The sequence below is a fragment of the Adelges cooleyi genome, unplaced genomic scaffold, assembly GCF_023614345.1.
Source record: "Adelges cooleyi isolate 19-005CV unplaced genomic scaffold, UGA_ACOO_1.1 ACOO_flye_CR_arks_rails_tigmint_CR_PRNA_118, whole genome shotgun sequence".
NCBI classification, from domain to species: domain Eukaryota; kingdom Metazoa; phylum Arthropoda; class Insecta; order Hemiptera; family Adelgidae; genus Adelges; species Adelges cooleyi.
Window position 1 is genome coordinate 1,603,575 of NW_026095771.1, and position 13,398 is coordinate 1,616,972.

The following is a 13,398-nucleotide window of genomic DNA, read 5'->3' on the forward strand; positions in this document are numbered from 1 at the left end:
AGGAATTATTATAAATAAAAGTGATAAAATTGAATAAAATCGCTTTTAAATAAACGCTTTGATGCTTATTTGTAAATACAGCACCTCAATTAAATATATTCTAACTTTGCTGGTTTATACTGTGCTTGGTTTGGACTGTACTGGCTTGAAAATACTAACTACCGATTTGCATCGAAGCGTTTTTTCGAAAGTGATTTTATCACTTTCAGATTTAAAAATTCCCGTAAACCTGTGACATCCCCGCACCCACTGTGCCCCGATCCAACTTTGCTCCATCCCCACTTTGCCCCGACCCCACTCTACTGTTTTTTAAACTTGCATTTCAATTTTAGTTAAATCGTTGATTGCAAATACTTTTTATAATCAGTATATTTTTTTCTTACATATAAGGCATCGATAGATTTTTTTTACATTTTATAAAGTTGTTTTCCAAAATTTTTGTACAGCTTTATTATTGTATTCTACCACGCAAACGTTACAAATATTATACGATATTATGTTATCGTTTGATGTTTATTGAAAATAAGTTGTTTTACTTAAACAAATTTTGGCTAGTCGTTTATTTATTTAAATGTTTCGTTGCTATTACAATAACAATGACGAAAAACTATTTCGTACGTTAAGATACATAGTTATTTTATTAAATTGTCCCAGTGTAAACATTTATAATTATTATATTTGATTTGATTGTAAAGAACTTGTATAGTGATATGTCCAAAAAATTGTATTTGTATAACAGTTTTCTCAAGGTTAAAACTTTTTAGATTTAAACCTAGATGACATCTAAAAAAAAAAATTTAAAACATGCAAAAAAAAAATGTTCTATTATTGTTTTTAATCATGTTTAAAAATTGAGATTAGATTCGTTTCGTGTCAAAATTAAATTTAAAATAACAAAATGGCCGTTATTTTTTAAAGCAGACAGGTACATTTTTCGCTGTACCCATCATATAACTTTAGGTGTGTCACATTCTTGTAAGTACCGCAGTACACCGACCGGACAAAGTGGCGGAAAGTAGGGCGTGAACAGTTGAGTCCAATTGGTCTAAAAGTTTGTTATCGTCGTAATAACATCTTGAATAAAGCATATTTTGTCTTAAGTAAACACAAAAGTATGACGTATGCGAAGAGTCGCAAATCTAACCAACAAAAGGCATCCCGAGCACCACTAACTGCATTAGTGTGATTTTTATGTTCTTTGTGTTCAGATTATCAAGCATTAAAAAAGTAAGCGATATTTGAAAATATTTTTCGTAAGACAATGGTATCGTAGGACAAATTTTTCTTTAAATTTTAAAATGGTTCTTCTTATTGCCAACATAAAACAATTACAATTGAACATATTTATATATGTCTTTTTTTTAAAAAAATAATTAAACTTTGGTAACGTTTACTTTTTATAATCAGCATATCTTTTCCTTACATATAATACATTTTTTTTTTACATTTTATAAAGTTGTTTTCCACAATTTTTGCATAGCTGTATTATTGTATTCTACCACGCAAAAGTTACAAATATCATGTTGTCGTTTGTTGTTCATCGAAAACAAGTTATTTTTTTTCTTAAACTAATTTTGTTTTGTCGTTTGTTTATTCAAATGTTTGAACTATGTTACAATAAATATTTTGTACGTAAAGGCAGGCCTATTTTTCGCTGTACCCTTCGTATAACTTTAGGTGTGTCACATTCTTGTAAGTACCGCAGTACACCGACCGGACAAAGTGGCGGAAAGTAGGGCGTGAACAGTTGAGTCCAATTGGTCTAAAAGTTTGTTATCGTCGTAATAACATCTTGAATAAAGCATATTTTGTCTTAAGTAAACACAAAAGTATGACGTATGCGAAGAGTCGCAAATCTAACCAACAAAAGGCATCCCAAACACCACTAACAGCATTAGTGTGTTTTTTATGTTCTTTGCGTTAAGTTCATCAAGCATAAAAAAAGTAAGCGATGTGTGAAAATATTTTTCGGAAGACAAATATATCTTTAAATTTTAAATTGGTTTTTCTTATTGCCAACATAAAACCATTACAACTGAACATATTCATATATGTCCTATTTTTAAAAAAACTTATTCAAATTTGGTAACGTTTACATTTTAATGTTCAAACTTTACCATATTTAACTTCTTATAAAGTATCCAAACTTTTGACTTTTTTTGGTTATTTCATAGAGCGCTAATAACTTTTGAACATTTTGTATCGTATACAAAGGTTATTATTTATAACAAATTATGTGTTTTTTATTGTTTTAGGTATTTAAGATGAAATCCAACATGAGTGTTGCGATTTTTGCTGTATATTTGTTCGGTCTTATTGTGAGTATATATAGATTTTGGAAAATTTTTTAAGTATTTCATTATTATTATAGTTTTATCTTTTCCTCTAAATATTCGTATACCTAACCACTAACATGGGGAGGTCACAGTGAAGGCGTGACGGATTTTCTTCAAATTGCAAATAAATGTTATTTATGAGAAATAAAAAAACCATTATTCGAGCGTTTGTGCCAATGCGTCCTAATTCCAGAGATAATTAACTTTGAAATTTACATATCTTTTAATATATCTTAAATAGACCTATTTTACGGCTGTTAATAAAAATTAAATGTGGTGCTGTCGAGCGTTGTCGGTGACCGAGAATGAGCGGTACCGGGTGCAAATCCGGCTCCCTCCGCAACACTTTTACCACTCTTTTACAACTTTTTTTAAACTTTATATTGCAAGAAGTCTAACAACTTATAAAATATTTATATTTTATTGCTTCAGAATACATTTTTACTCTTAAAAGTACTTGATAACCTATATTGCACTCGGGTTTTCGTCATTTATTACACTTCACGTACTGATGATTGAATAACATTCTTTTGTATAATTTTACTATTGTAGAATTTAACCTGCGAAGTTGTAGAACTAAAAAAATAAAATTTTATCATTTTTCCATAATAGTTATTGGTTATTAATTAATATTTTTTTTACAATTAAAAAAAATACATTTATACTCTGTTAAGCAATGTAGTGTATTAATGTTGATGGTGTTATTATAATTTATCTTCATTGGGGAAATTACGACCCGGGTGGGATGTATGGAGTTAAGATATGTCATATGTGTTATGATTATGATTACCAATCTATAATTTATGTGATAACATATTTATTGCTTTTAACTAAGTTCTCCCACAATGATACAATTAAAAAAAAACAATATTCGCTATCTGAACAATATTAAAGTCAGGTAACTTTTGCATAATCTGAAAAGTGTACAAATTACAATATGTACCTTGGGCTTTAAGCCCGTATGTAATAATAATATTATTATTATATTAAAAATAAATACTATCTAATTAATTATACATTTTATTATTATTTATTAGTAGAGAAAACGAGTTATGTGTTATATTGCATTATAAACACTATTTACACATTATTAAAACTTTCTATACAACTATTAGGATGATATGCATCATAAAAAACTCACTAGTAATTGTGTAGATTTTCACCCTATGAGTAATAAATACAAGGCTAAAAAGTAATTATGATCAATTTTACTATCTGTACAAATATGTGCTTTTTATATCATAAAAACATAAATATTCTCGACATGTGAAGCATTTTATAAAACCTTTATTCTCGAATAAGGGTCTTTTTATTTCTCATAAATACATTTATTCGCAATTTGAAGAAAATCCGTCACGCCTTCACTGTGACCTCCCCTTGTAAGTATAACTTTTTTCGTACTTTTTTGGAATAGAAAAATATATAGTTTATAATAGTTTTTTATTTTTTTAGTGATAACCTCAATAGTTTAATCTCTTTATTATATTAATAATACTGTTTAAATGTATACAACTACTTATTAACTTATTTTTTTTTTAATAGAAATAAACATAATTTTACAATGTTTTTTTAAGAAAAAAAAAAGTATTTTACCTTTTTTATGGACTATATTTAGTTTTAGTTTTAGTTGGTTAACGGGTGGGCCCATGCACTCAGACCTACAGGTCCATTGTGCACACCCTCTCACCGAAGTCCTGTTTCACATAGTTTGTCATGCCCATGTCCTGCTTAGTTAATAACCTTCTAAGTTGAATAGTCCTGATTCCTTTATAAATCTCAGTAACTCTTTAATCCCAGTATCCTTGATTTCATTCTGTCCAGGAAAATGTCTACCAAAGATACTTTGCCTTATGGTAGCAAGGGAGTTACATTCACACATGATATGGTATGACGTCTCCTCCTCTTCTCCACATTTCCTACACACTGGTGATTCTGTGATCCCCATGGTGTGTAGATGTTTGAGTAGATGCCCGTGGCCTGTTAATAGTCCAACTAGCATGCTCATTTGGTTCCTGTTCATATGCTTAAGATCCTTTAGTAACGTACCAGGAATCTTGATGAACAGCTTTGATTGCCTAGGTACCTCCATATTTTCCTATGTTCTTCCCTACTCCAGTTTTTCGGTATTGCTCTCAGTGTTTGCTCTGATAATCCTACCGCTGGTTCGGGACCAATGTAGGGTGATTCAGCTCCTTTCCTAGCTAGGAAGTCAGCTTGTTCATTCCCCAGTACACCATAGTGTCCTGGTACCCAAGCTAATTTTACCCTGTTGTTCCTAGCCAATGATTCCAGAGCTGTACGGCATTCTAGGACCAATTTTGAAGTTACTTGAGTTTTGATCAGTGCCTTCAAAGCTGCTTGACTATCACTAAGAATAGTAATGTTTCTCCTCTTATATACTGCCAGGTTTTGAGTACATATTAGGATCGCCATCACTTCTGCCTGGAAGACAGTAGGTGTTGTACCTAGTGGTATGCTGATACTAATGTGTGGTTTCTTGCCCCATACACCAGCACCTACTTTACCCGACATTTTGGATCCGTCTGTATACACTACAAACCCTCCACTCTGTGTCAGGTGGTTTATGTCCCAGTCTTTCCTCAGGGATATTTAAACCTTATATAGACTGCTGTCAAATGTGATTGGTTTGATACGGTCCGAAGGGTAGGCCATTAATTCTCGACTTTTACCTTCTAGTATTTTCCCATGCTCAACTAGTTCATTACTTTTCGTCCAGTCTCCTGAATTATGTAGTCTTAATGCAGTGCCTTTGGCGTGAGCCTTAATCTCCAAGTGAAGTGGAGGTAGGCCCAGTAACGCCTCTAGCGCAACTGTTGGTGCTGTTCTCATCGCTCCAGTGATAGCTAAGCAGGCCATCCTCTGTATGCTACTGAGTTCCTTCCTGGCTGTTACTAGTTTTGTTCTAGGCCACCAGACCAAGGCTCCATACATCACCATAGGTTTTATTACTGACGTGTATAGCCAGTACATTACTATTGGTTTTAATCCCCAAGTTCTTCCAAGGGCCCTACTGCATGTCCACAATGTGACCATTGCTCTTTTGACCCTATCTTGAACTTGAGCTCGCCAGCTTAGTTTTTTGTCCAGGATTACACCTAGGTATTTAACTTCTGGTTTGAAACTTATTTCTTGTCCACTAAGTAAAAGAGTTTTGGTATTATCAACTCCCAATCTTTTTCTTGTGAACATGACTATCTTAGCTTTACTTGGATTTATTTGCTGCACCACTTGTGCACCGTGTTTAAAGCTTGTTGAGATAGGTCCATAATGGTGTCTGGAAATTTGCCTGCCACCACTATAGCCAAGTCATCCGCATAAGCTTGAGCATACCATTTCCCGTCAGCTCACTTATGAGGGAATCCAAAACTAGGCACCATAGCAAAGGAGAAAGGACTCCCCCCTGTGGACACCCACGTCTCACTCTCCTCACTGCTTTTGAGCTGTTCAGTTGTCCTTTAATTAATCGGTCTGTTAGAATGGTCTTCATCCACTTGTTAATGAGTAGTTCAACCCCATGGTCTAGTGCCGATCTACACATTGCATCGAAGGGTGTATTATCAAATGCCCCTTCAATGTCTAGAAACATGCCCATGGCATACATTTTACTTTCTACAGCTCTTCCAATCTTCGTTGTTAGATTGTGTAGAGCTGTATCAGTTGATTTGCCTATTTGGTATGCATGTTGATTCCTGTGTAGGGGGTATATTTTCAGTGGCCCCTCTTTAATATGCCTATCAATAAGTTTTTCCATAGTCTTTAATAAGAATGATGTAAGACTTATTGGTCGGAACGCTTTCACTTCATAATAATTAACGCGGTTTGGTTTCGGTATGAATACCACCCTAACCATCCTCCAGCTCTCCGGCTGATATCCGAATACTAGGCATGCTCTATAAATTCTGCATAAGTGTGGAACTATTATGTCTAGTCCCTCCTGTAGGAGAGCTGGGAATATTCCGTCACTACCTGCAGATTTATACCTTCCAAAGGTCTTAATAGCCCATCTGATACCTCCCGGTGTAACTACTTTCCTGGATAATTGCCAGTCGGCCCGAGAAACAGAGTTCCTCGATGCCACCTGTTCAATTACTTCAGTGTCTTTAGTTGAACCCGGAAAGTGTGTACTCATAAGGTGAGATAATGTTTCATCATCACTCCTGGAGTATTCACCGTTGTTAAGTATAATTCCTTCAACTACTCTGCTTGGTCCATTCCTTAGTGCACGAAGGAGTCTTGTTGCCGTGGGAAGTTCGTGGACATTCCCACAGAATTTCCTCCAGCTCTCCCTTTTTGACCTTTTTATTTCAGATTTGTACTCTCTTTGGGCCGTTCTATATACTTCCCAATTCCGTTCCAGATCTGATTTAATAGCTTTATTCAAGAGTCTACGTGAACTCTTCCCTAACTTGGACAAATGCGCACTCCACCATGCGACACCTTGTCCTAGACCCTTTTTCTCTATTAAGGGACAACTTTCCTCATATGCAGACTCAATACTTGCCTGGAAGCTTTTTACAGTCTGTTCGATAGCCTGCTCTGATCCAAATCTATACTGTGAACTCCCCAGATTGCGTGTTAAGGCATCTCTGTAGTCGTTCCAGTTAGTTCGCTTAGGGTTTCTATAGAACTCCGTTCTGGCTTAACCCACTCTCAGAGCTAGATGTATGTGTCTGTGATCAGACAGAGAAGGTTCAGAGGAGACCCTCCATTCCTCTATTCTCTGAACTAACCCTTTTGAACATACAGTGATATCTATGACTTCTTTCCTGTTCCTGGTTATAAAAGTAGGTTCACTCCCTTTATTCAGTATACTTAGGTTTGTTGTAATTAAGAAGTCCATTAGTTTACCTCCTCTTTGGTTGGTGTCACTACTTCCCCATACAATATGGTGAGCATTAGCATCCATACCCAAAATGAGTTCTAACTTCTCTTGTTTGCAGTAGTTTATAAGCTTTGTTAGGTCTCTGCTTGGGTCCGTAGACTCGTATGGTAGATACCCTGAAGCTACAACTACTCTCTCACCATCATCTAGCGTTAGCATAATTGCTGTCAAGTCAGCACCAGACCAATTAAGTAACAAGCTAGAATTAAGTTTATCATTTACCAAGATACACGACCTTGGTCTTTCACTGTTTTTGTAAAACAGTTTTAGACCCTTTTTCTTTAGCCCTTTTATCCCTGGTTCCCATTTATCCATGGTTCCTGAACAAGTGCTATTTGTAAAGGTGTTGTATGCCTCTCAGTTAGTAGCCGCAACAGAACGTCTGTGGCTCCTTTACTGTGATGCAAATTAATTTGCGTGAATTGTAGTTTGTACAGATCTTGTTTACAAATCATTTGTAATAGACTTTATATTACGCATAACTGCCGGGAATCAGTCCCAGTTATCCTCCATCCCCTGTTGGTGTCTGCGCCCTAGCGTTTCCATCTATGTTCCTTGTGCGGTCCATGGATGGATCTACGTTGGGTTCAACCGTTGATGGGGTAGGTGGTTTTCCTGGTCCTTTTTTCCCTTCTCCGGTCAGATTTCCTCCTTTCTGCTTCGCATATGGAGTATAATTTGTCCGCTTTTTCCCGAACTTGTCCTTTGCCTCTGATGACAGCGGTGATTCTTCGGCCTTCCTTTTCCCTGATGATTTGGGTGGTTGGTTCTTAACCTTCCCGGCTTCATCTTTTGCTTGGGCTGTTTCATAGATTCTGAAGGTGATCCTGCCCATGCCGTAGTATGGACAGTTCTTTGTTGCCTTCAGAATGTCGATGCTCTTTTCATCTATGCCCAGAATCAAAGTTTGGCCTTTGGGGCTCGCTTCAGACTTGTGATAGATCCTCCATTTGGTGGTCTGAAGTCCCGGGTTTTGTTTGGCCAAGATGTCCAACACGTGTTTGGCCTCTTTGACCGGCCCCGGTACAAATGTCACCATTTTAATCAGACGTGGTAAGGCAGCTGATTCCATCAGTTGGATCTCGGCGCCCTCCCACGGTTTGATTTTATTGACGTTTTCAGTGAGCCATTTTACTGTCTCGCTATCCGCTGTACTGATGATCAGGGCTCCATCAATTAGCCTTGTGCCTTCGAACCTTGGTATTGTTGTCCCCTCTAGGTCCATCAATATTAGGTCGGCGACACAGGTTTCTATCTGTTGCCCTTGTTCACTTGTCAGTCCATTTCCAGGATAGCCCTTTAGGACCAGAGCTACTCTTTTGTCATTGGCCACTGCGTCCCTGTATGTCGGTTCGTAGCGTTTGACTTTTTTCGGCGGTCCATGGTCTTCCACCTTAGGTTTGGCAGTTTTCGTACCCTCTGTCACTACCGTGCCTGAGGTTCCTGGGACTGTCTCCTTGTTAAGGTTTTCCATGGCCTTCGCCCTCTTATTTTTCCTTTTCTGAGCTCCGCTAAGCTTTTTCGGCTTGATTCGGAGACCACCTATCTTGTCGGCGACATCTTCCAGTCGGTCTTCAGACTCCTGGTCCGATGCCTCAGTTCTCATGCCTTCCAGAGGTTCCGATTTCTCGGACCCGTCCTTCTGCGCGTTGAGAGACTCCAGTCTAGCCACTGCTCTACGAAGTTGGGCTATCTCACGATCCTGATCCGATAGGTTTTCTATTTCTAGATCCCTGCTCGTTTCAGTCTCGTCCTGTGTTTTATCGTTGATTTTCTTGGTTTCCATATGGTTCCCACGAGAAGTCGGGATATAAAGGTCGACCGCAACAGAGCCCGATGTTGCGGCATAGGCTGTATACTACATGGTGCGCCTGGTGCCATGTAGGTTCCCAATAGACATCCGACTTTACCTCCTGATGCCAAGTAAGTCCCCTAGCTTGGTACTGGGGATTAGGAGGAGGCCGATTTGCTGTTCACAAGCGGGTGTGCCCATACCCACCTACCTCAACTAATTAAAGTAAAGGTAGGCTCATAGGTGTGGTATGCATTCCTGCTCCCACTCCACGACTAGGGTCCGCGGGGTGATCGTGCCCGTGTCATTAAGACTCCCTTGCGGATATGGACTATATTACTATAGTATTATTTAAAATAACTGCAGTGACTAAATCATCAATCAATGATAAATGTATGTAGCAATCTTGATATCACATAAGCTATTGCCTATTTAGTTTCTTATAATATTGGGCAATCACTAATTCCTAGAACTTCTATAAGTTCATGACAATTGTCTATGTGGGGCCTCTATTATGGGAATTCCTTGTAGTGATAATATTGTAACAGTTTTTTTGTAAATACTATTTATAAAATACTTACTGTTAAACAATTTTTGCGGACTGTTTTAAAATGTTATCAAAAAAGTTTTTCAGCCGATTCTCCAACCACGAAAGTGCATTTTCATGCCTCGTTGAAGTACTGAATAAATTTAGGGTAGTTGTGGAATTATAGATAATGATATAGTATAGTATATTGAAACATCAAGTTTCTGGCTAATATTGTAGTGTTTAATATCTGGCTTGAAACAATTCGTAGAGAATTTTGGCCCTTAAGTTATTTTGAATTTATTATTTAGTTCTAATTTGAACGTTGAACGTACAACATATCTCTTATCTCTTATCAGAAAATCCAATTCCACCCCCCCCCCAACCCCAACCCCATTCCTACCCCTCATCTCTTCCCCTTACCCCTATCTCTTATCTCTTATCTCCAATATCTTACCACTATCCCCTACCCCCCTAAATCTTACCCCTACCCCCTATCTCATATCTCTTACCACCAACTCCAATCCCATTCCCACCCTTAACCTTATTTCCAACCCCACCTCCACCCCCAACCTCAACATTATTCCCAACACCAACCCCATTTTATCTCTAAACTCTAACCTCTTATCCCTTATCAGATACGCTTTTGTAACGTTTTTGTAAAGAACGCTTTTGTAACTAACAATTTTTTCGGTTATGTGCCAGAGCTAAGACATGAAAATGTCAAAAATAAATTTGATTTGGCCCATTTCGACATGTAAATTTAGATTTTTCAAATTTTATTTCAAATAAAATAAAAATAATAATAATTAAATCAATATATGTTAATATTTTATTGTGGATAAGATTTTTAAATTACTAACAAAAAATAATATAAAATTGGCAGCAATTATTTGAAAATTAATATACGTAAAAAACTAAAATTAATTATTTTTTTAAGTTTTCATTTAGTTAATACGTCATGTGTGGATAACTTCTAAAAGACTTTTAAACTACCATCATATAATATTGGCCACTTGCCACTAACCTAACCTACATATTCGTAAGCTGTATCAATAGATTTAGATGTGTTGAACAACTGCATATGCTGCTCCTGCTCTTTTGCGATATCTATAATACCACTGCTACTGAAGTGTGTTATTACTAATATTAATGTATGTCTTACAGGTTTCTTTGAATAGTTCGCCTATGGTACCAAGCAGTGATGAGACATCAGGGAACAATCAGGGAACCAACTTGCCTCCACTTATTAAAAACTATTTAGTAAATGTAAATATATAAAAACTAGTTTTTACTTAAATAGGTTATGCACTGATGATTTCCGGAGCCTCTTTAATTTATTAATACATTTTCTTTGACCTATCCTAACTGAAACTGCAAAACTAGTGTACATTAATACATTGGGTATTTGACGACAGTCGAAATCCAACATGAGTGTTACGCTATTTGCTGTGTATTTGTTCGGTCTTATTGTAAGTATATATAGATTTAGGACTAAATTTTATCTATTTCATTATTAATATAGTTTGATCCTTTGTTTTAAATACTCATATAACTAACAACTAACAAGTTTAATTTTTTTCGTACATTTTTGGAATATAAAAATAACATATAGTTTAAATTAGTATTTTAAGAATAATCTCAATATTAACTTTATAATATTTTTTTTAATTTATACAACTACTAATGTTCTTTTTTTTTATAGAAATAAACATAATTTGACAATATTTTTAAGAATAAAAATAGTATTTTACTTTTTTTATGGACTATGTTATTATATTATGATTTCAAATAACTGTAGTGACTAAATCATCCACCAAAAATATATTTTAATTATACTATAATAACACTGCTAGTGAAGTATGTAATTACTAATAATAGTGTATGTCTTTCAGGTAGTCTTACCAAGCGGTGGTGGGATATCAAGGGACAATCAGGGAACTATCTTGCCCGTATCTATAAGAAACTTTTTAAAACGTGTAAATATATAAAAACTAGTTTTTACATAAATAAGTCAAACACTGATGATTTCCGGAGGCTCTTTAATTTCTTAATACATTTGCTTTGACTTATCCTAACTGAAACTGCAAAACTAGTGTACATTAATACATTGGGTATTTGACGACAGTCGACAAGAACTCTATGATACAAGTAATAATACTAATACTAATGTGTGGTTGTTTCAGCTTTTGTCTAACGTAAATGAAAATGAATTGCCCGAAGATGTATTAGAATGGATAAACGGTCCTGATTTTTTAAAAGAACTAAATGATGTAAAAGATGAGACAGCTTTAAATTGCTGTGAGTATTAAAAAATCATTTTTCTATAATAAGACAAGCGTAAATAAGGGTATTTTAACTATCCATTTTCAATACTGTACAGTCTAAGAAGAAATTAAAGTCTGAAATAATCACAAAATGTAGATTTTCAGTATATCAAGAGAAATTTAAATTTAGAAAAATGCACCTATTGAAAAACACATTTGTAGTCAAACGTTTGTCAATTTTATCATTTTCCAAAACTCAAACTTATAAATGTCTGTAACTTTGTGGAAATTTGCGTAACAAAGTACTGTAAAGCCAGCTTGAAAATGTTATACTGAGTAATTTTTTTAACACTCTACACTTACTTCAATTTACTTCTGAAATAATTGCAAATTTGTAGTGTTTCCTTTTGAAAATATTTTTAAATAAACCAAAATTGCTTTTACTCATAGAAAGAATGTTTTAAATTAAAAAATAATACCTAGTAGCTAGTAGCTAGTAGAAATTTATTAAAACCTCTTATTTCCTGTAAATATTGCTTATACAAAAATACTTAAAAACAAGCCGCATCATAATCTCCTTAAGTACATTAGGATGGACCTTAATAAGTCGATTTTCGAATTTTAAACAGAACGCCCCCTAAAAAGTTTCTTAGTACAATAAAAATAAGATATAAAAAGCTACAGAGTATCAAGTCAGTTTCGTGCTAATGGTTGTTTTCCGATTTACGCCAACATATATAACAATATGTTACCTAACTAATATTTTATTAGTTTGATACAATGAAGAGACTAAACTTGAAATATTTTTTGTGTGCAGCTTGGAATGTACAACTAGACTCAGAGTTTATTGGACAGCTTATCTTTACCAGGAACTTTATTTGTGAAATCGTTAAAAATCACCCGATAAATTTAAGTGAACTGATAGACAGTGCACGTGAATATATAATCCTTTTCACCAAATCAAAATTAAGAACTGGACATCATGCAATTACAAAAGAGTTGGTCGATACGTTCATAAAAGACGTGTTAAATGATTATTAAAACAAAAATATTAAAGACTTGTAAATTATAATATATTTGTTTTGTTTGATTGGAGCTTTATTGTTTATTTTTTTATAATAAACTGTATGTTAAAAATCGTTGTTTATATTTTAATTTGTCACGTACAGTTGAACAAAATACACGGCATATTTCCCGCCAATTGGATTTACTTTGTTTGGCCAAAATAAAGGTATACTATTATCTATTGAAGATTTAATGCCAATTTTCATTGTTATTTTCATAGTTATTTTGATCAAAAAACCCATTTAGTGCAGCCTTATTTTACATAGACTGTAATCAATAATAAGAAACCAAATTTTGGAATAACATAGTCAACGACATTGTCTCTGCTCTACCATGGCCCCCTTTTTTAAATATTTCAACCAGTTGGTGAATAATTATATAATTAAGAAAGGACTTTTATTGTCATATAATTTTGTCATGTATAGTATATATACATTTTTTCCCTTAACCATAAAATATAAAGCCTGAAAAAAATTATGCCTTGCAGAGAAATAGTGATGGGAAAAAAA

General features: G+C 34.8%; 1 protein-coding gene across 1 annotated transcript; it reads left to right on the forward strand.

Annotated features, from left to right (window-relative positions):
- The first annotated feature begins 1,197 nt into the window (after positions 1-1,197).
- On the forward strand, positions 1,198-12,915 carry LOC126847728 (uncharacterized). Its single transcript, XM_050588109.1, has 6 exons — positions 1,198-1,227; positions 2,256-2,318; positions 10,725-10,826; positions 11,453-11,536; positions 11,744-11,858; positions 12,642-12,915. The coding sequence occupies exons 2-6, from the start codon at positions 2,265-2,267 to the stop codon at positions 12,863-12,865; spliced, it is 579 nt and encodes a 192-aa protein (XP_050444066.1). The 5' UTR covers positions 1,198-1,227; positions 2,256-2,264; the 3' UTR covers positions 12,866-12,915.
- Positions 12,916-13,398: the final 483 nt, after the last annotated feature.

Bases quoted from the DNA above. Each gene is read 5' to 3' on its own strand.
- LOC126847728 (XM_050588109.1), top strand. From the start codon at position 2,265: ATGAAATCCAACATGAGTGTTGCGATTTTTGCTGTATATTTGTTCGGT. The intron at 2,319-10,724 runs GTGAGTATATAT...TATGTCTTACAG, and splicing joins TATATTTGTTCGGTCTTATT to GTTTCTTTGAATAGTTCGCC. The intron at 11,537-11,743 runs GTAAATATATAA...TGGTTGTTTCAG, and splicing joins TAAGAAACTTTTTAAAACGT to CTTTTGTCTAACGTAAATGA.